This window comes from Anser cygnoides, chromosome 1, assembly GCF_040182565.1.
Source record: "Anser cygnoides isolate HZ-2024a breed goose chromosome 1, Taihu_goose_T2T_genome, whole genome shotgun sequence".
Lineage (NCBI taxonomy): Eukaryota > Metazoa > Chordata > Aves > Anseriformes > Anatidae > Anser > Anser cygnoides.
In genome coordinates this window covers 88,068,140-88,095,324 of record NC_089873.1, presented here as the reverse complement: position 1 = coordinate 88,095,324, position 27,185 = coordinate 88,068,140, and the positions used below count along the sequence as shown (strand labels likewise).

General features: G+C 42.6%; 1 protein-coding gene across 1 annotated transcript in view; it reads left to right on the top strand.

The window, feature by feature from the left end:
• Window positions 1-27,185, top strand: part of CD247 (CD247 molecule) — a 53,643-nt gene that overhangs the window by 17,621 nt on the left and 8,837 nt on the right. Inside the window, exon 2 of the mRNA XM_013187122.3 lies at window positions 26,331-26,437. Coding sequence (XP_013042576.1) covers window positions 26,331-26,437 — 107 coding nt within the window. The remainder of the gene's footprint in view (window positions 1-26,330; window positions 26,438-27,185) is intronic.

Sequence of the window (27,185 nt, the reverse complement as noted above, 5' to 3'; positions counted from 1 at the left end):
AACAATGGGTGACAAACTGCCTTGTCATTTCAATCAAAGCCACCCACACTTGTCATTTGATTTATCCAGGGTTAAACCGTTTATTACACACCAGCTTGGGCTGCCCGGGGTAGCTGTTTTTCTTAATCTCTTGTCATAACTGTTGTAGGTTGGAGGAGGGAACGAAAGCACCTGCTGGCTGAAGTGACAGCTTCATTCTAGGAGCTGGGGATTCAGCTGAAAGGGAAAACAAAGGGGGACGTGAATTACTGGGTGTGCAGCTCAGGAGGATAATGTGTTTTGTAGAATTAGGAGTTTGTTTAAAAGAAATTATATAGCAGTTCTCATCACCTCCTACCTCCTATATACTCTACGTCTCCCATCTGTTTTTCTATGTTACTCTTGTTCCCTTCTCCCACATCAAACCGCTTTTTGGGTTGTTTTTGCTAGGAGGCTTTGCCGTTTTAATTGGACTATATTCAGCAAAACTCACTAACAATTCTTGTGCTGGTTTTTGTGTAAAAACTCAAATGTGTAAGAAAAGATGATGCAGACCCAGCTGGTATAATCAGTCTCGCATTGTAACAGCACACCTCCAAAATGCCTTTTATTTTTAACTTTGCCATGTTACTTCTCAATGTGTTAACTGTGTCTGGATTGTAAACTTATTTTTCTTCATCCCATCTCTGTACTGTTAGGGAAAAACTGTTCGGTGCCTTATCTGTTGGAAGTGTTTTGAATCTGACTTGCTTTGCCTCTGACTTACCCTACAGCTAAGTGGAAATACAGATTTATTTATTTTTTTAGTAAGTGCTATGACACGTGCAAATAAGAATAGCTATGTTAATACCTTCACCGTCATACGTGACTTTGCTCGTGAAATATACATTAGTAATTTCCTGAACAACCCATTGTCAAAAGCTGAGTGGATATATAAGGGAAAGATCACTCCACCTGTGTCATGTTTTCTATATTATTTCTTAAACATCTGTTGTTAGATTGTACTGCGAAGAATATTAGCTGGATAAGGTTTCGGACTGACCACGATGATATGATATTTTATATAGGCAATCAAAAAACATCATCTGTGTCCATGTTATTTTAGGCTGTTTCGGAGAAGTGACAAAACAGTGTCTTGCTCTTTTTTTCCTTTTTCTTTTTTAAATATAAACACTATCTGACAGTTGGTGTTAATGCATCAGAGAACGCAGCGCAGAACAAAAAATAAAGGAATAAGCTAACAGTATTAATTTGGGGTTTGAAGTAAGAAGTCCAGCTACACATACAGCACAACTAAGGATCCTAGGAAGCTGAGGGAGAAAGGAATAATCAGGTAGTTAGTTATGCTCCCCCAGACACTGGAAATAAAATGGTTGTATTTGAGTTATATTGAATAAATACCCTACAGGAGACTTTTTCATCCCGTAAAGAACTTACTACAGGTGAAGCACTAAAGTTGCACTAAAGGTGAATTTTCATAGTATGTTCAAGAGCAAGATATCGCGAGCACATATTTTTTATAACCTACCTCACCTACATGCTGGCAGTACTACCAACTGTTTGTTGCTAATGGATAGCTTTTGATGACTCAAAAAGCATCCTGAGCAATTTCAGTGACCCAGGTTTTAAAATAACATAACTAGTTATGGGGTGTTTCCTTATTTCCTCCTAGTTTTGCCAATTCCATGTTGATAAAGGAAACATTTAAGAGATGATATCTCAGTACTCTGCATGTGGAAAATAGGTGTATTCTAATATTGTAAATGCTTTTCAAGAAAACACAGCATGCATCACAAAGCTGTGCTCTGGGGCATCTTTATGGTGATGGCCATCAAAAGAATGGCTTTTTTTTAGATGGAAACGCAACATTGGTCATCTGATGTTTTTTTTTTTTGTTTTGTTTTGTTTTGTTTTTTCCTGGGGAAAGCCCTGGGAGCTCTGAACAACGGGACTCATACCAGCAAAGAGTAGAATGAGGAACTTCCTAATATTTTCCTGTCGGGTACCTGCTTTATTCAGACCCTGTTGTGTCACGGCAGCCCGGGCAGAGAGGCTTTAGAGCTGCTCATCTGAGATGAGCTGTCATGCACTTCTGCAGATGCAGCACTCGGTATCATTATGTTTCCAGCACGATGCTTGTACCTTCTTTCTCCACAATACGCAGACCTCTTGGGGGCTTCAGGAAAAGGGCAAATTTACGCTGTGGGACACAGCTTCTGTGCAGGCATCCAGCAAGAAAATAAGTCCAGGGTACCTGCAGAGGGACTGTGGAGTGCAAAGTACAAAGAAAAATCATTACATTCCCTCTCTTTTACCAGGAGACAATTTATGAGTGCTATTAGGGAAGAGGCAAAGGAGAACTGAATAACTCCAAAGAATTTGTAGTCCCTTCCTTTTCCTTCCTTTATTTTTTCTCTATTCTTTGTTATCCTCCCCCTTTCCTACCAAATCATATCATTGGCACTAATCTTTTCCTTATGTAGTAGTCTTTGAAGTATAAATCCATACATCATACGGACTGATATGAGTGAAAATAATTGCATGATTTGAAAGAGACTGTTCCATGTCTGAGTTCAATTTCAGTTTTTAGATCCTCAATTCAGAGCCTTCTCTCAATGACTAAGTCACACTAAGACCAAATAAATGAGGGATCAGAATAGAGTCCTGTGAAGTTTCCCTTCTCTGATTGTAAAGAAAAGGGAAGCAGAAGCCACCTCATGTTCGTGGAGGCAGGAGAGCTCTGAGACACAATGGATGTCATCAGACAAACATTAAATTATTTATAAGGTGGTGGCAGGTGAATCTTTTAGCTTGATGCTGTGAGGGGCTTGGAGCTAGAACTTCCACTGAGATGAATAAGAGCAGTGGGACGGACCTCCATGGTCATGCAGAATCGAGCCTTCTGCGGTTACATGGGATTATTTGGTCACTGATGCCCCATTTTGATTGTAATTTCTTACAGGACGATTTAAAATCGGAGAGCTTTTCTGTAAGATGTATATGGAAGGGGAGGAAGGCAAAGATGAAAAAAAGGGGAGGAGGGAATGAGGCAAATATTCTGTAAAAGGTTAAACTACTTGCAGAGACAGCCCAGGTGGGAACAAAAGGGAAAGCATCAGTTAGTGGATCAGAGGATAAGCAGCAAAGCAGAAGATTAAGGGGAAAATTGTAGATTTGATGGCCCAGTAACTCACCTTTGTATCGCCTTCTTCATGTTAGAAATGATTCTGGGAAGCCAAGCTGTGGTTCAGAGAAAAGATGCAATTCAAACACTGCTTTGATCGTGACCTCTAAGGCAAAGGTAGAAATGACCTTCCTAAAGTTTTGCTTACATAGATAGGGATGAGCACAGAATCCGGGAGAGAACTCTGGAGTCATCTAATAAAAGATTGTGCTCACAGCATTAAGTTGTGATAGCAGTGTCTTTCTTGCAGGTAAGTACGTAGGTTTGGATAAACATCTACGTTGTCCGCCTGAACTGTCCTTGCCATTCCTTGTTTTTCTCCCTTTAACATTTTCTATCCTCAGATATTTCAGCTTCTCATGCATTGGTTGTCTGTAAATAATCCTTCCTACTCCTTCACTAACTGGCCAGCTAAAATTGAGATTGAACCGCTACAGGGTCAGTTTTCCATATGACAGAAGAACAACAAACATGCTCCTAATACTTCAGCAACAGAAGAACAGTGATCAGTTACAAGTTGGTTAGTCTTTTATCACAGTGGGTTGAAATGCTTCTGGGTAAATTCTATGGAAAAAGCATAAGGGACAGGTAAGGTGTACGTGAAGTAACAGAAAATGCAAAGCAGCTTTACCAGAGGTTGATTATGAGGGCAACTAAACTGATTACTGCATAAGGGATTATTGCATATGTTCACATATGAATGGATGGTAAGATTTATCCTTATCATTTTTCATGGTGCTACATGGAGCAGAGAAGGCAGTTTAGAGTAGATATTGTAAAGGGCACAGTGAAGTGACTAGCCGGAAAGTGTCAGTAAGACATGCCGCAGAAGAAAATTGGGGCCAAAGAAATGATTAGTGGGAATCTTTAATAACTTATCTGGATATTACTGTTTAATTTCATAGCTAATAACAGAGCCAGAAAAAGTAGGAGTATGTGAAGAAGATCTGCTGATGATGCAAGACCAGAACGTCTTCAACACAAAATCAGACTAATATCAGACTGTTTCATGGACTGGTAGAAATAAGATGAAATGTAATAGTACGGAGTGTAGGCATGTTATCTGTTATTTAGATAGCATTCCCATTCAGAAGAAGATATGGGGAACTGTACTTTCATATATTTACATTAAAAAAAAAAAGTTGGAGCAAACCAAATTAGAGTAAAATTAATATTAAATTAATTGTAGATGGAAATTAGAGCATTTGTGTCCCTTAGAGCAGCTCGGGTTCTGGAACAAGCTGCCAGCATGAGCAGGGAAATTTGCCTGCTGAAGTGTGCCGCTAGTAATCGTAGAATGGGGCATGAACAGTGCTCGTGCAGCTCTGGGATGGCATGATAGGAAGGCATTCTTGGGTTACATCTATAATAACGCATCCAAGGAGTCACATTTATCTTTGCTGAGAAATCCCAGAACATTGCCAACTTATTCCCCTGCAAATTATGCCTTTATAATTAACAAAACATCTGTAAATCGAGAAGCTCATGGTTCCCCTTCTCTCCTGTAAGATGTACGAGGAAGAATTAGATGTAAATTGTTATCTGAAGTTCAGAAAAAAGCTTGTAACAACTCTAATGATGGTTAAGGAACTACTACTGCGTGAAGTTGTCTTTTTTTAAACTTATTTGAATTGACTGCAAGTGTTGCAGTGCCTGGTATGTTTAACCACAGTTTGTTCAGTGGTGAGGCATTCAGATCGGTGTCAGCCAGGTATGTCAGAAACCTCATGCTTGTTGCTTGAATGGTCTTTCTTCTGCCTTGGCATACAGAGGAGTTGATTGCTTTTTTTTTCTTATGGGGAAGTGAATTCTTAGAGTTTCCCCCACTTCAAACCTACTGCCATGTTTAGCCTTGATTTCTGTGCCTTTGTCAGTGTTTCCCCCAGTGATTTTGATTGTGCACCTCAAGCGTTCATTTACTTCTGAGGTGCCTTAATGCATAGACAAAGGGGCTCATTAATGGTACCAGACCTGAAACAGTCAAGTACCATTAATACAGCAACACTGGACCCTGTTCCTAGGGCATGCTGCTAAATTCAGAGGGAGCAGGACTGACCCTTAGTCAAAACCAGCGTGTGGGATTCTTTTTTTTCCTGTGTTTCTTCTCAGTGCTGAAGGTGTAATAAGTTTGCAGGAAAACGTGGCTCTTGGAAGGAGGGTGAAAGGTGGCAGCTTGGCTTTCTGTCAGAGTGCCTGACATTGACATAATCCCAGCCTCGATGCCAGCATGACTGAACTCAGTCTTGCAAAACACATTTACCCGGTTCTGTTTGTTACAGAACTGTCAATAAGGGATATTTTTGGCAAGTGATTTTGTTTGTGTTTCCTTAAAGCTTTTGAATGCGATCTAATTATTTATATAATCCTGCTTTTTTTTTTAAGCATGTGGGGTGGGCGGTTCAGATGTTCTACTCTTTCCACCACTTCCTATCTGAATTTGCTTGTACCCCGTCAGTAACGCTGTGCCTGCCTGCCTCTACAGATGTCTTCTGCCCTTCTGTAGAGTGTGCACGATCCCTGGCTGTGTGCACGGCTTGAGGAGCTGCTGAATGGTTAGCAATGGTCACCTGCACTGTCATCTCTTGCCCTCATTGCATCCTGTGGTTTCACTCTGAAATTTGCAGAGATGCTGATGAGCTGGAAAGCTTTTCTGCAGCGGGAAGGGGTATACTGCCAAACAGGTTGGCTTTAAGACTTGCGTGGAAGAAAGTCATGGCGGTGAGAGCCGCTCAGTAAACATCTTCAAGTGTCGGAGCATCATCGCGTTGTGACTGGGGTGCAGCTTGGGCAATGGAACATGTGCAGTAGCGGCACCGCCGAGATTAAAAACAAGCAGAAGAAAAACCCACGTAGAGTCAGAAAGACAGCGACTTCTGTGAACGCCTGTGTTTCCGCGTGTCAGGCTGACTCCCGTGGGGTCTGCTGCTGCCTTTTATCGTAAATGGTAGCACACAGCTGAGCTGGTACTTGCCAGGCGGAAGGGAGCCACAGAAACCACGGGTTTGACCTTTTCAGTGAACCAGTCGGGCCAGGTCTGCAGCCTGATAGGGCTCTTGTGTGTGTTTTTGATTAAAGGCTAGTGTTTACAGGTCTCTGCAGTAAAGATGAAGGTGGCCTGCATCCCAGAGAAGGTCATTGTGGACTAAACCAGAGAATTTTTTAAGTCAAAATGATCTTGGCATTCAGTGGTTGAAATTTCTCCATCTGAAACTGCATTGACTAAATTTAAAATTCGGTCTGTTAAAAGTTTCATTAATAATTGTAGTGAATTATACTAGTAATAAAAGATCAATTTAGCAAAGATATGTTATTGAGTTATGCCAGAACAAGAAATCCCAAAATATTGAGACTTAGTATTCTTTTCTGGAGTTAGTTGTAAATCTTTTATCTGTTTTCATTTTTTTTTCAAAAGTGTCCCTATGACACAGCCAGAAGATTCTTCGATTTAGAAGACTTGGTGTTTGCTATTAATTAAAAAAAAAAAAAAAAAGATTATGACTATTAAAAATGAAATATTACATGAAAAGGTATATGATTTTATTTCTACTTCTGACATGTCAGGAAACCAAACCAAAAGTGGTAATGACCCAAATATTTTGGTTCTAATTTTACAAAATGAGAATATGTATAAGCTGTAATCTCCACGAAACTGGCACTCTGAGCTTTGTTGTGCTCTGTGAGCATTTAAGCAAAGACTAAACTTTTTTTCTTAGCGCTATTGTGATACCTACATGTATACAAGTTTGCAGCATGAAGTATTAAAACCGTCTTTTTGCCACTTTTTCTCATGCCAGAACATCTTGGTTCTTCAAACAAAAGAAACTGTGGCATTAGCAATGAAAAATGATTTTTGTTTATAGCACTTTAACAAACGCAGCTTGAACTTTTCAGCATGCAAACTCAGCTAACAGTCTCAGAAACCAGAAGGTTTGATTTTCCATCACTAGAGTGACTGCAGAGCGCACACACTGTTTTCCTCGAAGTGGACCGGGGCAAAATCAGCTTTTTTTTGGCTGAGTTATCAGGTTCATCATAAAGCTGAAAAGAACATTCACGAGAGCAATGAGCGCAGCAGCTCACGCTTAGAAGTGAAGGCAGCTGAGTTTGCTGCTTCAGGGAGGACGTAGTCTGGACCCTGGGCAGTTCCTTCTCTTTTAGCATAAATGAACAGATCAGGTATCAACTTTAACAATTTATTTCTGCAAAGAAGAATGTCCCAGTAGTAAAGTGGTATAAATACCGAGTACAATGTAGTATGTGCTAACAGCTGAAGATCGAAAGAGAGCGGAGGAATAAAGTGCAAATAAGCTCTTAAATACAACCTGATATCGTCGAGGACTTTTTGTCTACTCCCCTGTTAACAAGTTAGCCCTCTCCATTACAAGCGCTAGCAGGCGGTACGTTATGTAGTCTGTGCAATTCATCTTCTCTTTCTCAGGTGCCCTGTAAGCAGCTTTCAGTGTCTGAGCATCCGCCAACTGACAAGGCAGCTTTGGGCTAGATTAGGGCAGTATTTTAAAGGAGAGACGCAGCATGATCTCCCGCTGAGGCTTTGGTTTCGGCTTATTGATTAACTTGTCAGCGTCTGTGGCTGCGGTGATCAGGCTTAATAGCTACACAACCAGGAATGTTATAATAAACTCTGGGAAGGAAGAAAACAGCTGATTTTATAGGTCTTTTCTCCATGCAGTTAAGATATTAAATGCAACTTGGTGTAAAGCACCGCAGTCTCTCTAGCAGCCCAAGATACAATCTGCTGACTTCATTTATTGACCTGATTTTTTTTTTTTTAACCTCTGAAGAATAAATTTCTGACCTTGGCTGCCATGGTTCATGTGATTGCTCGCGTTTTTAAGGTTGTTTTTTTCTTCAGAAAAATACATAGACATATGTGTGTGTATATACATATGTGTATAAGTGTGTAAATAAATTTTTCAATGCCAGGAAAAACTTGAGAGCATGGATGGCAAAGACTGGTTAGGAAGAAAACAGAGGATGCTAATCTTTTTCTGTCATGATCTTGGTGTCATGAAAGAAGGTATGAATGGAGTTTTTGGCCTTTTCGCTTGCTTATGGTTATACAAGTATCAGGGTTAAAATGTTTAATAGTGGATTAAACAGGGCTAGCACACAGGTGTCAGTACTAGCACATGCATGTTTTTTTTAAGCAATAGTGTTGTCCCTTGTAAAGTCTGGCGACTCCTCTAGGAGTATCAGCAAAGCCTGTACCGTAGACAAGAAAACTTCTCTTGTTCTGCCAGCGAATGTCTGGTTTTGGCCAGGGAGAGCAGCCCAGCACCTCTGTGCAGAGGAGTCCTTGCAGTGAGCCATGGGCTCAGCTGCCTTCTGGTGATATGGGCACGCTTCAGGGTGCTTGTCTGCTGGTGGGAGACATCACCGCTGCAAGGACAGGACAGAAAATGCTGTGCAGATGAAGTAGCTTAATTTTCTTTTTTTTCTTTTTTCTTTTTTTTTTTTTTTGTAGTGTTTAGGTCTACTCTTTTAAATACAGGAGGCAAATTATAAATGAATCTGCAGGCCCCTCTCCACTCAAGCGGAAAATACATTATCATCTGCTTTTGTTGGATCTGTTTAAACCTGCTCACCCTTCTGTTCTGTAGCTGCTCTTTCTGACACTTTCTCGTGCTGTTATCCAGCTTTTTATCACCACTCCCCAAACTCCTTCCACTGCTCTCCTGCCAGACGCTGATGTGCAAGAAGGCAGGAGCGACACAGCAGCAGCCCATGAAGGTGGTTTCTCGTCAGTCAGGGACTGGAGCGGAGGGAAGGGACTCTGCAGAAGGAAACCACTCTGGAGGTGGGAGCGCTGGGCTGAGACTCATTTCAAAGGTGGTGCAACTTCCTCCGTGCTGCGGTCCCCGGCACCCTCCTGCTCGGGGGGGAAGGCAGGGAGGCTTTCCTGCAGCAAGGCAAAGCAGGGCAGGTGCCTCCCTTTCTCACTGAGCTTTTCTTCCCCTTGTGCGCCTGTGTCTGCCTGGCTGAAGGTCTCTGCTGATACTAGAGTGGTTTGTGCTGCTGAGCATCCTCCTCACTCTCTTCCGTAACCCACCATGGAAATGAAGGAATGGCTGGGGCGCACATACACAGACATCTCTCTATGTGCACCTGCACAGATACAATCATGTTGCACATATGTGAAAGGAAAATGGCAATGGATGAACCAAAATGTTCGAGGAGCTCATTTAGACTGGATAGGATCATTGATTTAACTCAGTCCTACAGTTTTGGAAGACGGTGTCAGAGGAGAATCTGTTATAACTCTGTATTTCTTTCCATATGTCTGTCACCGACTTATCCGTAGTTCCAGGAACAGAATACTCTGAGGCTACATAAATGCAAAGGAATGGGGAAAAGCGAAAGATGTTGCTTTGCAGACATTTGTCAAAAATTCAGTATAGGTTTTTATTTGGATTATTTAAAATCTGCCACATGTTTGCATTTAGGTGGCTTAATCTTTTTGATCATGCAAAAGACCTTCAAGCCCTTTCTTACAAACATTGTGTGGTGCCTCTGCATTTCTAACTGCAGCTAGGACCCGCAGTTCTAAAACACCACAGCTCTATGGGCAGCGTTACATTTTGTGGTTACCTCCATTTCTATGAGAACGTTATGGCCTAGCCTCATAAGACAATAATTTAACCTTTTTGATGTTTTTTCTGACTTCTATATGACAGTGCATGAAATGTTTAATTTGCCATGTTTCATTTCTGCATCTTAACAATTGTTGCTTGCTCATGGAAGCCAATACCGTATATTCCCAAGAGCACAACCAGGGCTTTCTTGCCCTTTGACATAGTAACTTGACTTATTTTTCCCTAAATCTCTTAAAGTCAGTTATTCAGATTGAAACTTTCCAGTTGCTCATTCTGAAGGAGTGGGAGTTGGCAAGAAATATTCAGAGAACTCATGCTTCTATTCTGGGTGCAGCTTATGAAAGAGAGGGAGAGAGAATTTGTGTATCGGTGGTTACTCTTTGCGGATATGAATTTGTTTTTCCCTCTGGCAATTTCATTTTTCAATTCCAGAGTCAAAGCTGCCTTCTGACGAGATCTATATTTTGCCTTCTAGAAAAACCAAAGCAAAGCAGAGCAAATTGAGACCCATGGCCTTCCCTTTCTGCCTCAGCCTTTCAGGCAGCGCTTGCGCTGGGGCTGCCCTGCTGCACCCTGCGCCCGGCTGTGCAGCACAGCACCGTTTAGCGTGGTTTTCTTTCCCAGTCTCCCGGGAGCTGCTGAGAGCCGATTTCCTCGGCTCAGGCAGCAGAGTCCATGATGTTGGACGTCAGAGCATTGCTTCCACTTCCGTCTGTGGGGCTGTCCAGGGATAGCTCATTTCATGGACGAATGCAACAACTCCTGCCGAGACAGCCATGTTTTGCAAGCAAACAAACAACCCCTCGCCATCACCAGCTTGCTGTTTAAAAAAAAAAAAAATGCGTTGGTGTGTAAAATTGCGTCATATATGTATTGCCTTTGGGGTGTTGAAAGGGCTTCCTTTGGAGCCAGGTACTTCAAAGGAAAACTAGTCCCTGTGTATGCTGTGCCATGCTCTGTAGTGGGGCTGGTGCTACACCTGTGTTAATTTGGTTGGAAAGCTGTGCAGCCTTCCTCTAGCGTCTGGCACCCATCAGAGGTGAGGTGCAGATCACAAGTTCCTGCTGATTCGGGGGGGTGAGCCGTCAGATAACTCACGGCTTTTCTCAGGGGGCTGCTTGCTGGATCCAATCTGCTTCAAGTCATGGGTTTGGGCAAAGGATGTCTGTGCCTCAGACTTGAGGAAAACACAGCGTTGGTGTTGCCCTGTTCTAGCCGAGTGCTTCTTTTTGTGTTCCCTCCTGTAAAAAGAGAGACTGAAGAACCCTGAAATCACAAAGAGCTCTCCTACACTCGCTTTGAGGCAACGATTTCTAGCTTGGTTACAGCAGCCTTCAGCAACCTTGAGCAAGTGCTTTTTCAGATGCACCTGGTATTGCCTGTCTTTGCTAACAAAAGTCTCAGATGTGTGTTTGCTGGGGCGGGTGTGTAGGGGGTAGATTCGTATCAGTCTCAGGGAAGCGTAATGTCTCGCTCTGAGGCTTCAAAGGGGCTGGGGTGTGCGTGAGTGAGGGACCGTGAGTCCCGCTCAGCCGCCGCAGTTAGAGGTGAAAGGGGCTTGGTGGGCATGGATACTGCGATTGCTGCCTGATAAGTGAAGGTGGCCCCTTTTGAGCCTCTTAGAGGATGGGAGAAAATGTGTGTGGAAAGGGTGTTTGAGCTCTTTCACAGTCAGCTCCACAACTGTTTTTTTAGTAATACCGTTCAGGCTGCCAGAAATCGGTGGTCTTGAACAAGGAAGAAAAGTTGGAGAAATGGAATAGAAAAAATAAAGTTGACCTTACTGGTATAAATCTATCCCAAGAGACAAAGAGGATGGAGATTTCTAAAAGAAGAAGCCGGCTTATGCAGTGGGAGCGGCGTGCAGCGCAGCGGGCTGCACAGTGGTGGAGGTGAGCAGATGCAGGGAGCCAGCCCCCAGTGACCCCATTTCCTGCCTGTTGGCAGGAGAAAGCAAACAGAAAAAGCTCCAGCAGTTGGCTGGGAAACCAAGTTCCCGAGATATTCCCCAGGTGGCACGGCCAGCCCGATGCTGGTGTGGTGTGGCATGCCGGGAGGAGCTTCTCTCCACTGGACGTGCTGGAGGATTTTCTGAGGCTGTACTGGGATGGAGCAGCAAGGGGCTGGAGCAAGGAAAGGTGTTTGCCTTTCTAAAAGCGTCGTGTCGAGCGCTGATTTGTATGGTCCATACAGAAACACCGATCTGATCCTTTCTGATCAAAATGCAGCATATCTAGTGTGTAACAGGAGGGCAAAGAGAAGTTGTACCGTATCTGCAGGGAGAAATGTGAAATCCGATTTACTAAAAAGGATGATTAGTGATCAGGAAGGAAAGCTGTAACAGAGGTGAACGAGCTGGATAGGTATCACAATTGTGATTTAGCTGTCTAAAAGGATAATAACGTAGTCATTTTCCACATAACGGTCTATAAAGTTGTTATTAAAATCAGCCTGGGAAATGTCTGGCAGGCAGTGCCCACAGGGGACAGCAAGCACAAAACAGTGCCCCAGGCTGATTTTACGGCTGTTTTGTGTTCCTTTCTGAACTGTCCTGATCAGCACTGAGAATATTGTTCAACTGCAGGTGTTTTCATGCTTAGGAGTCCAATTTTGTCTAACTTTTTACAGCACAGAGTAATTTGAAAGAACAGTAGGAGCACTGAACGGTCTGCAAATAACTATGGAAAATAATTTAATGAGGTCATTTTTATGGTTTTCTGTCCTGTTTCACCATGAAAATTCTCTGCATAAAGCATACTTTCTTGGCCTTTTGACAAGGACTTTGGAAGTTTGTGCATCAGTTGTTTGGGTAGGATCATTCTGATTTTAAAACATCGCAATCGCCTCTGTGCGTGTTCTATAGATTTCCATTCCTGTGTCACCTAGCAAGGTTATAAGCTACATCTTTAAAGAAACTCACACATGGTTTTTCTGAAGGTGCTAGGATTCTTCTCTTTTGACTTGGAGTGTGCATCTGTGGTTTGAGGAGCTCAGCTGCAAATGACTGAGAGAGTAATGCCAAATTCGCTGTAACACTGCAAGCAGAACACAGACCAGGCTTTTTTCACTTTTACGCTTCTGCTCAATAATAAAAATAAAATATTATTCCTGACTGATATATATATATGTATATATATATATATATATATAAAAATCTTCCTCCGTTAGTTGGAAATGAGTAATTATAGAAATTAAAACAGCTATGCATTTTTTCCATGAAAATGGTAGCGTCATCAGGCACACAAGAATAAGCACAAGACATTCTAATTAGAAGAGTTGGTCGGGGTTTCTGGAAGGGAAATGAGTTTACAGTTTTCCCCCCAGGTGTTCATAACTTTGATTAGCAATTTTATTGCTGATTTCAGCACTTATAGGCAACTGCATGGATGGTGAAATTTAAATTGCTTGCGTACTCATAGAACCTGATTGTTCATCTACCCTGAGTTTGCAGAAGGTAGTCGCAGAAGAGGAGCGCGATCTTGATTAGAAGCAAGTCTGTGTGGAGACAAATGTAATCCGTTCACTGTAATTACACTAATCTGCTGAGATACATTCAAATAGCAGAATTTCTTTTGTTTTTAAAATGTAACTTACTGACACTGCATAAAAAACAGAAAGTACAACTAAGTCTGAAATAAGATTCTTTTTATCTTAATTACTCAGTTATGCCTTGAATTACAAATTGGTTGTGCATGAACTCTAATCCTGCATGATATCTGCTATTGGGTTATTCTGCAGAGAGCATAACCCTCAGCAAAATTAATGTAATCTCTTAAAAGCTGCAGAAATGCTAAGCTCTGAGCAGCCTATCTAGGGGATATTTCTAAGCCATAGTCAGCTGAGAATTTTAGGTGAAGCAGGATATTCAGTGCGGTATTTTACTTAGCGTTACGTAGCTTATAAATCCCAGTGTAAAACTGTCATCTGCTTATTGTTCCTACAGAGTACTTAATAATTTGGCCTGGGATTTGTTAAGGATTTTTTTTGCTTTATATGTTCTGATCTTATAATAGTGCTAGAAATGTGATAGAGAAGAAAGAAGGAATATTGCTTCCAAGCTGGGAAATTGTCTTAAAACTGTACGGTTCACATCCCAGATTGTCAGCATGGTAATAAAATACCTGAGCAGATGCCTTTTCTTTCCCAATCGGTATGACTTTTTTGAGACACTTCACCTATTTTGACCATAAAGTTATGACACTGAGATGCATGGCAGTGGGGCGCTGGAGGAGAACGAGGCTTGTAGCAGGAAAATTCAGCTTTAGGAGGTTTACAGTGTTAGTTTGGTAAAATAAAATTGTTTTTGGTCTATGCAGTTTTGCCTATTATTTTTATATTAAAATTTTCTTCACAGTGTTTTCTCCAGTCTTTTTTTGATTTAAAACAATGTTTGCTCATTGACATCTATAGCTATAGCTTAGATATGTACGTGGTTTGAGATACAAAAATACAATGTGACAGTGGTTGCAATTATATTCTAGAAATTTCAGGTGGCTACGTGAAGTCTGTTGGCTAGTGACTCTGTCTCAAGTCTATGCTGCAAATTGACTAAACGGACAAATACACAGTGAATTTTTCCCCATCATTTTTAATTTCAATTTTATAGTCTAAACAACATCGAACAGTGCACTTTGCTCCCAAGCAGCAAATCCAGTTCTTTTTGCTTGATTCACGTGGGCTTTACTCTCATCTATATCTCAGTCTTTGTATCCTCTGCATATGCTGTGTTCCTCCTCAAAAAAGTTGTTTGGAGAGTTAGATATACGTATTTGGTCCTCTGCAATGAATTAAACCATCTGTTCCTTCCTGCTTCTTTTGCCTTATAATAAATTGCACTAATGTAGCTCTGGTAATGGACTTTGGCTAAACCATTGCTATTTTTTTCTTGATGCATAAAAATATAAAATACATAAAATATAAAAATTATGTTGTTTAAAGTGAGAACTTCAGAGACCACTCTTATTTGCTGACCTCTGACGAGTAGGCGTGTGAAAATGAATTGCAGAAGAACAAATTTTGAAGTTACTCTGAAAGCAGGGCAGAATACTGAAATTCTAAAGAAAATAATAATGAAAAGTTTAATATTTTCCAGAAACAATATCACAGCATCATAGCTTCCTAAACTTAAATTAGTTACAGTAAGTAGATTCTTGTATGATGAATATGGTGCTAGAAATAAACATCTGTGTCTCTTTTCATTATTTTTGCTTATCACTGCATGTTTCTTGCATGTCCTTGAAGGACTGTACATGTCTGCTTTGGGATTAAACCTATTCTCACCAAGTTAAATGGCCTGTGCTAACTTCCGTTGAAATTAATGGTGTGGAGAGTGAATTGACCCTATGACAGAATCTGGTCTTTAGTGGGAAGAGAACTGGGCCATTAATTTACATTCACTCATGTTTCTTCTTCCATTTGGAAGTGATAAACCTGAATATAATCCTCCTAAGCGCCAACAGTTTGGATAGCTGTACTCCTAACATTTTCCTCTCTAAAAACAGGGTAGCTTCTTCAAACAGTTTTCATTATATAGATTGAAATAATTAATGCACATCCAACAGCTAATTCAGTGCAATAACACTTGTGCTTAATGCGATTCATTCCATCGTAGCGTATACAAGAAACTCCCAGAGGCACAAATGAGGCTACTGCATAGCAGCTCAGCGTAGTGTTTGTACCTAGCGCCTTCCCTCTCCCTCCATATCAAATAGGGAATACACACTATGTCCAGGTGTGATTAAAGGACAGATTAGTCACAGCCAATCTCAAAATTAAATAATTAAGGGAGAATACTCTCGTTTTATACAAGCCAGTGCTTTACCTGGACAGCCGACCTTTGGGTTATGTATTTTAAGTAGTACAATATGTATAGCATACAGCTTGTACAATAATATATAGCAGACAGCTCTGTGGCAGGAAGAAATTTTAATGGGTAATAGCAGCAGAACGATTTTCACAGAGAGTACATAGCAAAAGCAAATATAATGCTAAGGAGCCTTTTCATGTTTATGAAATGTATCACCTGTATCACCAGAAAATGTATCACCTGTGGGCATTTGAGCATTGGGCAGTCTTACACCCCTTCCAACAGCTTCGTAACTGCCCTTTCCAGTGCTGCGCTTTGACTAAAGCTTAATTAAGCTCTGAGTATTATGAAAAATTGAGGTAGTGTAAATTTCCTTTGCACTCTGATTCCATCTTGGTTGCACACAGAAAGCAAACAAATGCTGTTTCCAGGCAGTCTTTTTATCTGCCAGCTTATCTCAGAGGTTTCCTGATAAGATTTTTTGTGGGGAGAGAGGGGGTGTTTAGAGTAAATAAAATGTGAAATTTTTCATCAATTTTAGAAGCAGCTTGAAAGACCTTTAAAAAACATGTTTCATGAGATCAGCAAGCATTTGTTTAGGTACAGTGATAGTGTATTGAATAATTCAACACTTACAAAATGAGAGTAAAGATAATATCCCATCTTAGGTGGCTGTTTCAGAAAATTGTATGAGTTTTCAGAAAACTCTAAGGTTTGAACAGCATTGTTCTATAAACTGCATCTGGTCCAGTCACCGGCTGAGAGCTTCTCCTCTGCATTTAGACGCAAGGAAAAAATACGAGGAACCTAGATGCTCCACAAACAGCTAGGACATTCCTCCAGGAAAAACAAAACATACACCCAAAATCTAGTCATAAACAACGAGGCAGGGTTTCTGTGGGCAGTGTTTCTGGAAAACTATCTTTTCCTGAAAAGCTGCGATGGAAAACTAACAGGGTAAATTCAGTGCCGTAGGTGAAATTAGTTTAGATCGCAGATGATAGCTCACCCTTCCAGGTACCAACAGTTGTTGCTCATACTGATGTACGTGGATGAGGCAGAGAGCTCTTCAGAACAGGGATCCTCTCTTTCTACATGCTTTACAAAGTGCATCGTGCGCGCACTGCAGTTCACAAATAAGACCAGCAATGTAGCGTACAGCAGTGTGTGCCTTCTTAGAAGCCCTGTTTCCTACTGAGGTCAACCTCATGCAATCTCTGTCTTTATCAATTGGCTGTTTCCACCAAATTTAAGAGGAGACAACAGGGTGCCAACAGACAACTAGGTTTCTTCAGGTTGTGTGAGGACTGAGGGTGGCTGGACGGAGGGAGAAATTCCTCTCAGTGCCTGCGTGGTGGCCGCACAAGCTCAGCAGGGACCTGCTTGGTTGCGGTGGCTGGAGATGCACAGTGAGCGGCACCTCTGGGCCCGGCTGGAGTTAGGTGAAGGGCAGGAGACGGCTTAAGGCGTGTTCAGAGATGCTGGACAGGCGTTTTTTCTAGAGTAGGAATAAAACCAGGGGAAAGGGGTGAAGCAGAGATTATTTGTAAATTATTATTGTGTGTCATTTCATCAGTTTCCCCCCGCCCTGTTTCTGCTGACTTTTTATGTCTATAATTCAGCTTGCTCTTGGTTTAATGCAAATACAGATCAACCCCTGAAATCCCATTACTATTATCCTATATGCTTCATGGTATAAAAATAGTAGATCCTGACATGTTTGTTTTGGTGGGCTGTTACTAAATTCTAGTACTCATTCTGGTAGCTTGACTGTTACTGTAAAATGTTGCAATTTTCTTTTCCTTTAAAAGACAAACAACTGTAATAATCCCAATGCATTACATTTTCAGATACTTTCTGCCCCTCTGAAGCCAACACATTCAAGAACTGTACAGGGTAAACTGCAGTAAACAGCATTCCTGTCATCATCCCATCCTTTTTTCCGCATAGAGAACGTGAAACGGTTGTTTTGCTGTGAAACGTTTGCAGGGATCAATGGAGATTTCCTGGGCAGAAGGAATGCAGAATTTGGCCCATGCTTTTCAGAGAAGCTTGACCCAGAGCATTGCTATGGGTCACTACAGCTTTGTGCAATGTTGTCTGTAATTACCGCTAGTAAGTGGTCTCTGAAGATGAGCCTCTTTTGGAAAAGGATTTCATGTTTTTAATAGGTCTGTGAGGTAAGCCTAAATACAGTGTGTATACCTGCACTGTCAGCAACAGATAACATTGAAAAAATTAAAACTGCAACACATGAATGCTCTTACAGAAAGCCTACAATGCCAAAAAGTTTGTTTAAAATTATAATAATAATAATTAGTACCTGTATTAATCTTCAACATCAGAAAATCTGATTTCATTTTTTCCCAATTCTGCATCATTATGTTTGTAAATTTGGTGTTCTTTAGATAGCTTTGCTTGGAAGCAATCATATTCAATTTCAGCACAGAAGTTGTTATGACCAACAAACAATTGGAAAAAAAATACAGTTAACACGGTAGAAATGAACTGACAGAGCAGATATCTGTTCCTTATTTAATATTTACAGAAGCAGCCTGATGGCTAACAAACACCTCTGCTAACGTTATCGTTTATTAGTGGTGATGTAGAGATATACTTTAATGGGTATATTGGATACTGGAATTAACCTGATAAATTTTAATATTAGTTGCATGCACTGTAGATATGGGTAAAGCATGATAGTTTCTTACATTTCAGTCACAAATACTGAGGTAGAAAGGTTTAAACTTATTGTAAATATACAGGATTACTTTTGATGAGAGCTTAGGGATACTTTTTTTTTGCTTCTTTTGATTTTTCCATAATTTTCTCTCTCCATAGAGAAGCGATTAAGAAGATAAAAACTTGTAGTGTTTGAGAACACCTCAACACTTCCGACAGTTACAATATTACTTTTGTTATCCTTATCTTAGGGATGGCAAAATAAAGGCATTGCTTAAGGCCATTAGTGATAAGGATGTTCTTTCCTTCTGGTGTTTTTTCCACGCAGAAATGCATTGCTTTTTAACAGTCCTTAATTCAGTCAAAATCTCTACATATTCTCTTCAAATTTGCTATTTCCTACCTACGTATGAAGAGGTACATCTCAAAATACAGCCGTTTTTTTCTTATGCTGTAATGCAAGCTGAAATAAGATATTCTATAATTGGGTAAGCTCTCTAGGATGTATTATAACAAAACGTAGTGATGGGAGGCTTAACCACAATGATATCACTTGGCAGCGGAGTGCAGACCTCACCAGTTAAGTGTTAATGGGGTCATAAAGCCATGCCCCGTGCCCCGCTAGTTGGTCCGTGACTCATGCCCATTCCCTTTAGCAATGTTTTACTTTGCCGTAATGTTTTAAATGTGCTGTGTGCTATTAAAATGTGAACGCACCCAAATTAGAGGAAAAACACTTCAAAGGGGGAAGAAGTGATATCTTCTTTTCCAAAGGGGAATTTGGAAGGGGCTATGGAGTTAGTATTTGTCATTGTCCTGAAACCCTTTAGCGAAGGGCTCCGCAGAGGACCCAGGCATGATTTGTTGCAATGTCTGCATTTTGTGGTTGCTCTTCCATTGGCTCTTTGTTATGAGACCCCTGAAATGCTTACTGTTCAGCGTTGTTTTCAGAGAAAAAGGCTGAGCTTTGGCAAGCAATGACAAAAAAAGAACATGCAGGGAGTCAATATCTAACTAAATAAGCAACCTTGCTTTCTACTCTGTACGTAACCACTGTTGCATGTATGTTGTCTGCATCTTCTAGCAGAGGCAGGACGTGACACAAATGGCTCTTTGTTAAGTGGGTCAGTAGCAGGGGGCTGAGTGCGATGGCAAGGCCCCCACTGAAACCTCTCCCGCCCTGAGGTGTGTGGCTGCAAGGTATGGAGCCTCAGCCGTTGGGGCCGGTATAACCTCCTTCCTGCCCCATAACCCAGTGCCAGCACTGCCTCTGTAAGATGACTTAACTATTTCTCTGCCTGTCACCAAGCTTTGCTAGTAATTTCTACGCCTTCAGCAACTCAGAAGCCTTTTTGCAAGTGGAGGTCTATACAGGGACTGTGGTGAAAACATCTTGAGACTTTGCAAGTCTTAAGACTGTCTTCCCCCAGTTGTCCTGCTGGATGTCCTAAAGCAAATCTTACAAACTTTCTGCAGTGTTGAAAGCTAGGCCACCTGGGTTTTGCAAAAGGTTGCTATAAGCTTAACTGAAAAAAGCAGATGGTTATTGTTACTGGGGGTTTGGTGTCCTTCCTGTCACTTGCTCTTTTGGCATGGGTTGGATCTTGTGCTGTCAGTGAGCTCAGATGGAAATCAATCCTGGAGAAGGGAAAGGAAAGAAAAGCTGGTTTCATTCCGGTACCTCAAACCTCCATTTTGGTGTGTTGTGATAGAAAAGTTCCCTTCTTTTCTCCTCTACTTGTAGCTGATCAAGAGAGTTGGATTTGAGCTCAGCCTGAGACAGACCAGCCCCATTAAATCTTTTGTTGTGTTTGTGCATCTCTGCACTGATTCTGACACGAGCTGTGAAAACAGAGCAGCCCTTCCCTGCACTAGCACTGAGACAAGAAAGGTGCGCTGATGAGTCTGCGCTTGCCTACTGACTCTGAATATTTTGTGTACAGCTATTTCTATTCGTTTATTGCCCAGCTGGTAGAATGGCACTCATTGACAATAGTGATAGTTAATGTAAGCTTAATGAATTTTGGAAGTCTGAAATTGGGATAACAGGGAGCGGGGGGGGGTGCCTTATAAATCTCCCAGCTGGGAGCCGTTCTTCATATTATCAATATATTTGATTCCTGGAGCCATCGGCAATGTGCTAGCTGCAAGCTGTTTAGTATACTCGTTCTTCCCCTGCTTTTTGTAAAGTCTAACTTTAAAGTTCTACTTTAAACTGCTAGGGGAGCCTCTACTGCAAACATGAGGTGCTCCCTGAGCAAAGAAATGCATCTGATTGTGATCAAGAGCATCTTGTTGCCTGATTTAGTGTCTCTGTCTTCAACCTTGCTGCGTATAGACTCTTTGGGATTCCCACTGAGCCAAGTTGTGGAGATTGAATTATTTTAAGAAGTGCTCCATAATGTGCATTTGGTTTTAGATCTGAGCTCTAAAAGAGAGGCCACTACGGCAGCAACAAGGCCACCTAATAGAAAGTCAGGCTGGAGTAAGTTATGTTGTGGGATATCCAGGCAGAAATCAGTAAGGGAAGGATTAAGCAAGATAGAAACAGCCACCTGAGTGGTAAGTCTTGCCTCTCGGGGCACTTAACACAAGATTGGATTAGACAATAGAAAATTTACAGCGGGAGACATCTTTTGGATAAGCTAGATTGAACTTCTGCTGTCCCTGATAAATAAGGGTCTCATAAAAGATGTCTAACATAAAAACCCTACAAAAGCTGAAAGAGTTACACAGCTTGTATCTGTTACCTGAGCTTGTTGGGTATCCGGGTTCTGCAATTGCTGTACGCAGTTTGCTGTCTCTAGGAGGCATCACAGGGTTTGCTCCAGGAAAGCCCTTTGCACCAAGTCCTTGCAAAAGCGAGAAGTGAAAGCAGCTGCTTTTTCTGAGAATGACTGACTGTTTTGATGAAGTGAGGAGTCCCCTTCCAGAGATGAGCAAGGCGCTCCCCTCCGTTCCCTTTCTGACAAGGCTCTGGAAAGGTTCTGAGGGCGGAAAGATTGCCTTGTTAAAAGCATGTGAAAAGTTAAACTTTGCCTTCAGACTGAAAAGGCAGATCACTTATTGTTGGGTTGTTGGGTTTTTTGCACACGCTTGGTCTCTTTCAACAAATCAGCTGTTGGAGATCTTCCTGTCTTGCGCCTGTTACAGTGCCTTGGACTTTTTATTCCATCGTGTGCTAGAAAGTGTTTGGCCCTCTGTGGCACTATAATCTTTTCCATCTTTTGAATGTGTGTCTTCCCAAATGAATCAAAAGGAAACTTTCACTATTTGAACTTTGTGCTAGTGCCTCCCTGAAAGAGATCCTAGCAGAAGTATGAAGGGCTCACCAAGTTCCTCAAGCATCTTAACTTGACCTCATGTTTCCATAACACTGACATCTTGTGGCATAAGAAAGTGGAAATTAATGACCTGAAATACCTTCTATTTTCCCCTTTTTTTCCTATTTTTTTTCTTTCTAAATTTAATTTATTCTGGCTGCCTAAAATCTGGTATTGTAACATGAATCCCGGTAATATCAGTGGCTCGCTCCTTGATTTTAAAGCTGAGGCTAACAGCAAACCATAACGTTGAATTTCATGGACACCAGCTGTGCTTTGGCCATGCAGTGTTTCAGAAACAGGTGATGATGTACTGATGCAAACCACAAAAGTCGTCTTCAGTGCTAAAAGGACTGCTGGTGAAGGAAAAAAATATAATAATATTAACAGCTTTTAACTTTTTTTTTTTTTGGCCAAGGAAAGTGGTTGGTATGAAAGGACAAACCTGGAAGTCCTTCAGGAAGCAAGCTCAGTGGTGTTTTCCTGCGGTGGGTTGTCCTATTCTCCTGCCATAAGAGACTGCTGGCCTTCATTAGGTGACTTAATTTAACAGACGTGGTAGTGAGGAAATTTTGTGCTGAAGTGTTTGCATAACAAATGCTAATTAGCCCTGTAATCCTGATACAATGTGATGGCCAATGGGATTATCTTTAGTCTCCACGCAAAGGGAGAAGCCTGCTGATTTCATGCGCTCGGTTTGGTGCAGGCCATGCCTTTCCCTTTGCTCATTTCTGTTAACTGGACACCGTGCGTGTCAGGCCTGCTAATGTACCACGCGTGGTGTAATCCAGGCCTGTTCCTCCCTCTGTTGTTTCCTCACTGATTTTTCCTTCAGAGTGCTCATACAGCAGCATGGAAGAGCCCCTTCCTTCTGTGAGGGAAGGAGTATTTGGCCTCCGCTTCTTCAGGCTCAGCTTGTCCCAGGTTTGTTTATTTATTCATATATATCTATGAAAAAGAATACAGAAATAAATAAAATGCAGGATATGTAGAGAGAGATTCTTCATGAACAGGCTGATCTGTAATGCTAGGAGGCTGATTCCTAGGCGTTTGGTCTGGGCCCCTGTGCAGGTCCAGGCCCGCAGCAGCCCGGGCAGCCCTCGCGGGTTCAGCAGGGATCAGGCGCTGGGCTTTGGCAAAGAGACACACAAGTGTGTCCTGGGGGGTGTGTGCCTGGAAACACACACCTCAGACAACATTTTGGGGTATAAGCAATGGGATTGAACCGGGCTGAACCGAGCACCGTGGTTGTGAGTTTCTCAGATCAACGCCAGCTTCCCCCCCCCCCAAAGTTCAGGGCTGCTTGGGGAGCTGCCTGCCACAACAGGGCAGACGTCTTCCTTTAAATAAAGCTTTAAATAGCTGCATGTGAAGTCGAAGACAGATAAAAGCCTTCATTTATAACCTGTTACTGAGTGTTGGTAACCTTTAAAAGCCCAGCTTTCCTGCCTGCCGTGTTTGTGACGTGCCGTAAGCTGTGCCGCATGCCTGCATTTGGACGCCTTGCCTTGAGACCCTCCTGTGCTTTACCCGTCTGCTGAAACTCGGGCTGGTAAAACGCTGGTAACTGAAAAGCTGTGGTGCAACTCGTGGTGGGCACTGTAAGGTTAACAGAGCAGGAACTACCAGCTAAACGTTGGTTACTTGCGCTGTGTGCTGCGTGAGGGAGCTGGGGTGGGAGCTCTCGCCCAGGCTGGGCTCCGTGCAGCGCCCGGCACCTTCCTGCAGCTCACCCGCTGCAGCCGCGCAGCCTTGGCCTCGGCCCCCCAAACCGCAGCTCAGGCTGACGAGGGACCGGGCTCCGCTTTGCACACGCTGTGCAGATACTGAAGGGTGGTAACGCCGCCTCTAGTGCTTTAAAAATCAGAACTGATCCTGTTCACGTGAATGGATGCTAACTGTCTTAACTGCTACTTGGCCGTTGTGCTTTGTATCTCATCTGAGCTCTGTTTCAATGCACTCTGCATCTTTTATCTTTCTCTCTCGTGCTTTCTAATCCGGAAAGCTGTTGCAAAGGTTATTATTTAGAAAGTGCTTTGTACTTTTATTTGAAAGAACTCAGATATCAAGCACTTCAAGGAAGGTGAAGACATGTGACTAATTAATTTTCATGGTTTGTTTCTAAATGTCGGATTTCATCATTGTCTGAATAGGTATTTTTACAGGACCGTCGCAGCCAGGCTATGCCAAGCAGAATTTCCCTTTCTGAACAGCCTTAGTCCATTACCTGTGGTCCCGGAGGCCAGGCTGCCCCAGATAAGCACCACATAGGCCCTTGAGCATAGGCACAGCGTCAGCCAAGGTTGAGCACAGCTGACACGGAGCTACAGCTAAGTACCGTGCACTCTTAACTCCTCCTGTGTACCCCTCTACATCTCCTGCTCCAGCTCCTCCTGGTCTGGGGAGGTTATCAGCCCTGGAGAAACACTGGGCTTGAGATCATGGTGTGAACGTGTTCCGCCTCAGTACGGGAACAGGGCCGGGATCCCCCAGAGGTTTCTTCAGCAGCACCTGAGATATCGCCAGGCTTCCTGGCTTAGTGCTGGGCTTTTTGGGTGCCTTGCATTGTATTTCAGGTCTGGGTGAAGCTCTGAGCAGCCCTGAGCTGCTCCTGGACACGTCCAGCTTGATGGCAGGGTACGCTGAGGCAGACTGCTGTGCTGGGTGAAAGCAGCTGGACAGCTGCTAGAAGCCAAATGCCTCTGAGGCTGTGCAGCTGCAGCGCCTGATGCTGCATTTTAGCGACCGAGTCCAACGGGATTCAGGCTAGTTTTGTGTTGAACCAATGCTGGCATACAGTGCTGTCCTGCGACTGTTTGGAAGAAAAACTCTAGGAAGCTATTCTCAGCTTGTTTGTTGGTTTAATGCACGATGTCAGGCAAATAACTTAATCCCTCTGTTTCCATTTACTCCGTGTGTATGAGGTTTGATAATCCTGAAAATAATGTGGTGAAAGTTATTGTATATAGAGTGCTTTGAACCCTGTTCTAAAAACCATAGGAATAGGAAGGGAAGAAGGAAAACAGTCTGGGATCTTAATCTTGTTTTACTTCCATGGATTTGTCTCTAAATACGATTTTAAAGAATTGAATATGGACTCTTAGTTCAGACAAGTAAACAAATCTAGCGTTTGGAAAATGTGTTTTTTCTTTATCTGGCTGTGTTAGCCTCTCAGTGGGAGCAGTGATTGTATCATCATCTACTTCAGAATTTACAATTACATTACCGGGTTTCCAGGCATGGATTTTCAGTCACGCTTTATACAAATCACATACTTGAGCAGTGCTACAGACCACCGTCGTTAGCTTTATTTCTGCAAAGGAGACTTCCTCGCGGTGCTGAGTGTGTAGTGCCTGAATGGCATCTGCAAATTTAATGAAATCTTCAGCGTGGCCTGATGGGCTGGGGAGAAAGCCCAGCGTGCAGAACGGCCCTGCTCTCATCGCTGGAGTAACCGAGCACCTTGAAGTAGTACATTAAGTGGTTCAACAACTATCCATCACATGTGGTTAATAAGAATTGCCATACTTTGTTCACCTGAGGAAGGAGATGAATCATACAAATACTTTTCAATTTATCTTCCTAGAAGGGTTTCACAGGCTCTTGATCGTTCTCATCTTCCTCTTTTGAACTCCCTCCAATTCTCTGTACAAAGCACACTTTGGATTCATTTTTAAGTGATTTTTTTTAATAGCTGTGCAATACAACATTTCCTTTGGCAGTGGTCCTGGAACTGCATATTAGATCCATGTTTACTTAGGCTTCTTGACCTGGATTGTTTTTATTTTTCAGCTACATTTCTGAGCTTCTTACACGTTTACTGATAGAGGAACAATTTAATCAGTTCTAGCTGCTGAAAACCAACACTATTACTGTGCTCAGCTTGATGCAGTCAGGGTATAAACATGTCATGCAACGTGGACAAGGAAATTAACATCAACATCTGCTGAGTAACATTTTTGTTGAGCTCTCCATTAGGGCACTAGTAAAAATTTTTTTTTTTTTTTAAATCTACTGAGAGAGACCCATCCTACAAGAGGCTGCTAGCTGAGGTTCCTGTGCAGAGAATTCAGGTTTAAAACCTCTCAATCAGAAAGCGAATCACGGTGGCTCATGGACATATCCTGATATCTGGGGTGAAAAGTCTATCCTTCCTGCCCACAGTTCCCCTCTCACATTTAAAGGTCTCCAGCATCCCCAAAACGAGAGCTGACGTATTTTCCCATGCACCCACTTCTCAGTTGACGAAGGAATCCCCAAGCAGCCCCAGAAGCGAGCCCCTGCAGGAGATGCCGTGGGGTTTACCCAGGCAGCAAAGGCTCTGTGTGAGGCTTTCTTGCAGTGCCTGTGGTGTGACCTCGGTTATCTCCTTGCAGAGCTTGTGTTTGCTCTCTGTGCCTGGGCTCTACACGTGGGGAAACGTCCTGTGCTGGCTGAGAGGTCCGACCATGGAGCAGGTGCCCAGGGAGGCTGCGAGTATCTCTACCCTTAGAAGTGCCCTGACTCAGCTGGATGAGCTCCTGGGCAGCCTGGGCTGACGGACCCTGTTCAGAGAGGGGTTTGGACCTCTGCCGGTCCCCTCCAAGCTCGTTTATGCTCTGACTCTCACTCAGGTTTCCAGCTCCTTCACAAGCAGACAGGCTTGGCCTCATACTGGCTGTGTTTTTACAAAGTGCTAAGGAGCACTGCCACACTGATACAAACGGCCTTGTTTTGGTGATGTTTGTGGTCTTTCTGTGCAGATGCTGTAACAGTTCTTGGACTGACGGACCCCAGGCTCTGCTACATACTGGATGGATTCCTCTTCATTTATGCAGTCATCGTGACGGCCCTTTTTGTGAAAGCTAAGGTCAGTCTAACCAAACAGTGACGTATTTGGCTTTTGTGGCCCAAGCATATTGGGCTGAGCTGGAAAACGGAGGTGGAGAAAGAAGCGTATCTCTTAGAATAAGACATTTTGATTTTCCTTTTTTTTTTTTTCTTTCTTCCCCCTCTCCTTTTCTGGTGCCAGCCTGGGTAATTTGGGTGAGTTCTTTCTGAGGGTTCAGGAATGGAGGGGAAGTGTACATACTATGTAAGAGTATTTGATGCCACAATTATGGATGCAGTCAGAGATTCTGGATATGGTAGCTAGGAAATGGTTAGTTAAGAGCGATGTGGCGATGTGGCTTTGCCATTGGAAATAGGGCAGAGGACATACAGAAAACTCAGGATATATAAATGCCAAACTCAGGAAGGAAGTATTAAAACGTCTCAAGAAGTCAGACATGTCTGATAGCACGAATGTGATGATGCAAATGATTGATAGAACCTCAAGGACCACAGGAGAGGAGCTGGGGGATGGGATGGACATGCCTGATGGGCTGTTCCCATCCAGCAACTGCTGTGGCTGAGACAGGGTGATGCTGGGCTAGCGCCCGACCTGCCCTGCAGTGGGATCGTTTCTCAGGCCTGCAAAGCCAGTACTGACCTCAGAGGGAAGGATGTGTGGCGGAAATGGGCAGAACTCAGTGCTGGTGAAGGAGCAGCTCTTTTGTTGCCAGTATAAATCCTGAGCACGGGTGAAAACACTGCTCTGGGGCTGGAAGTCTTTCTGA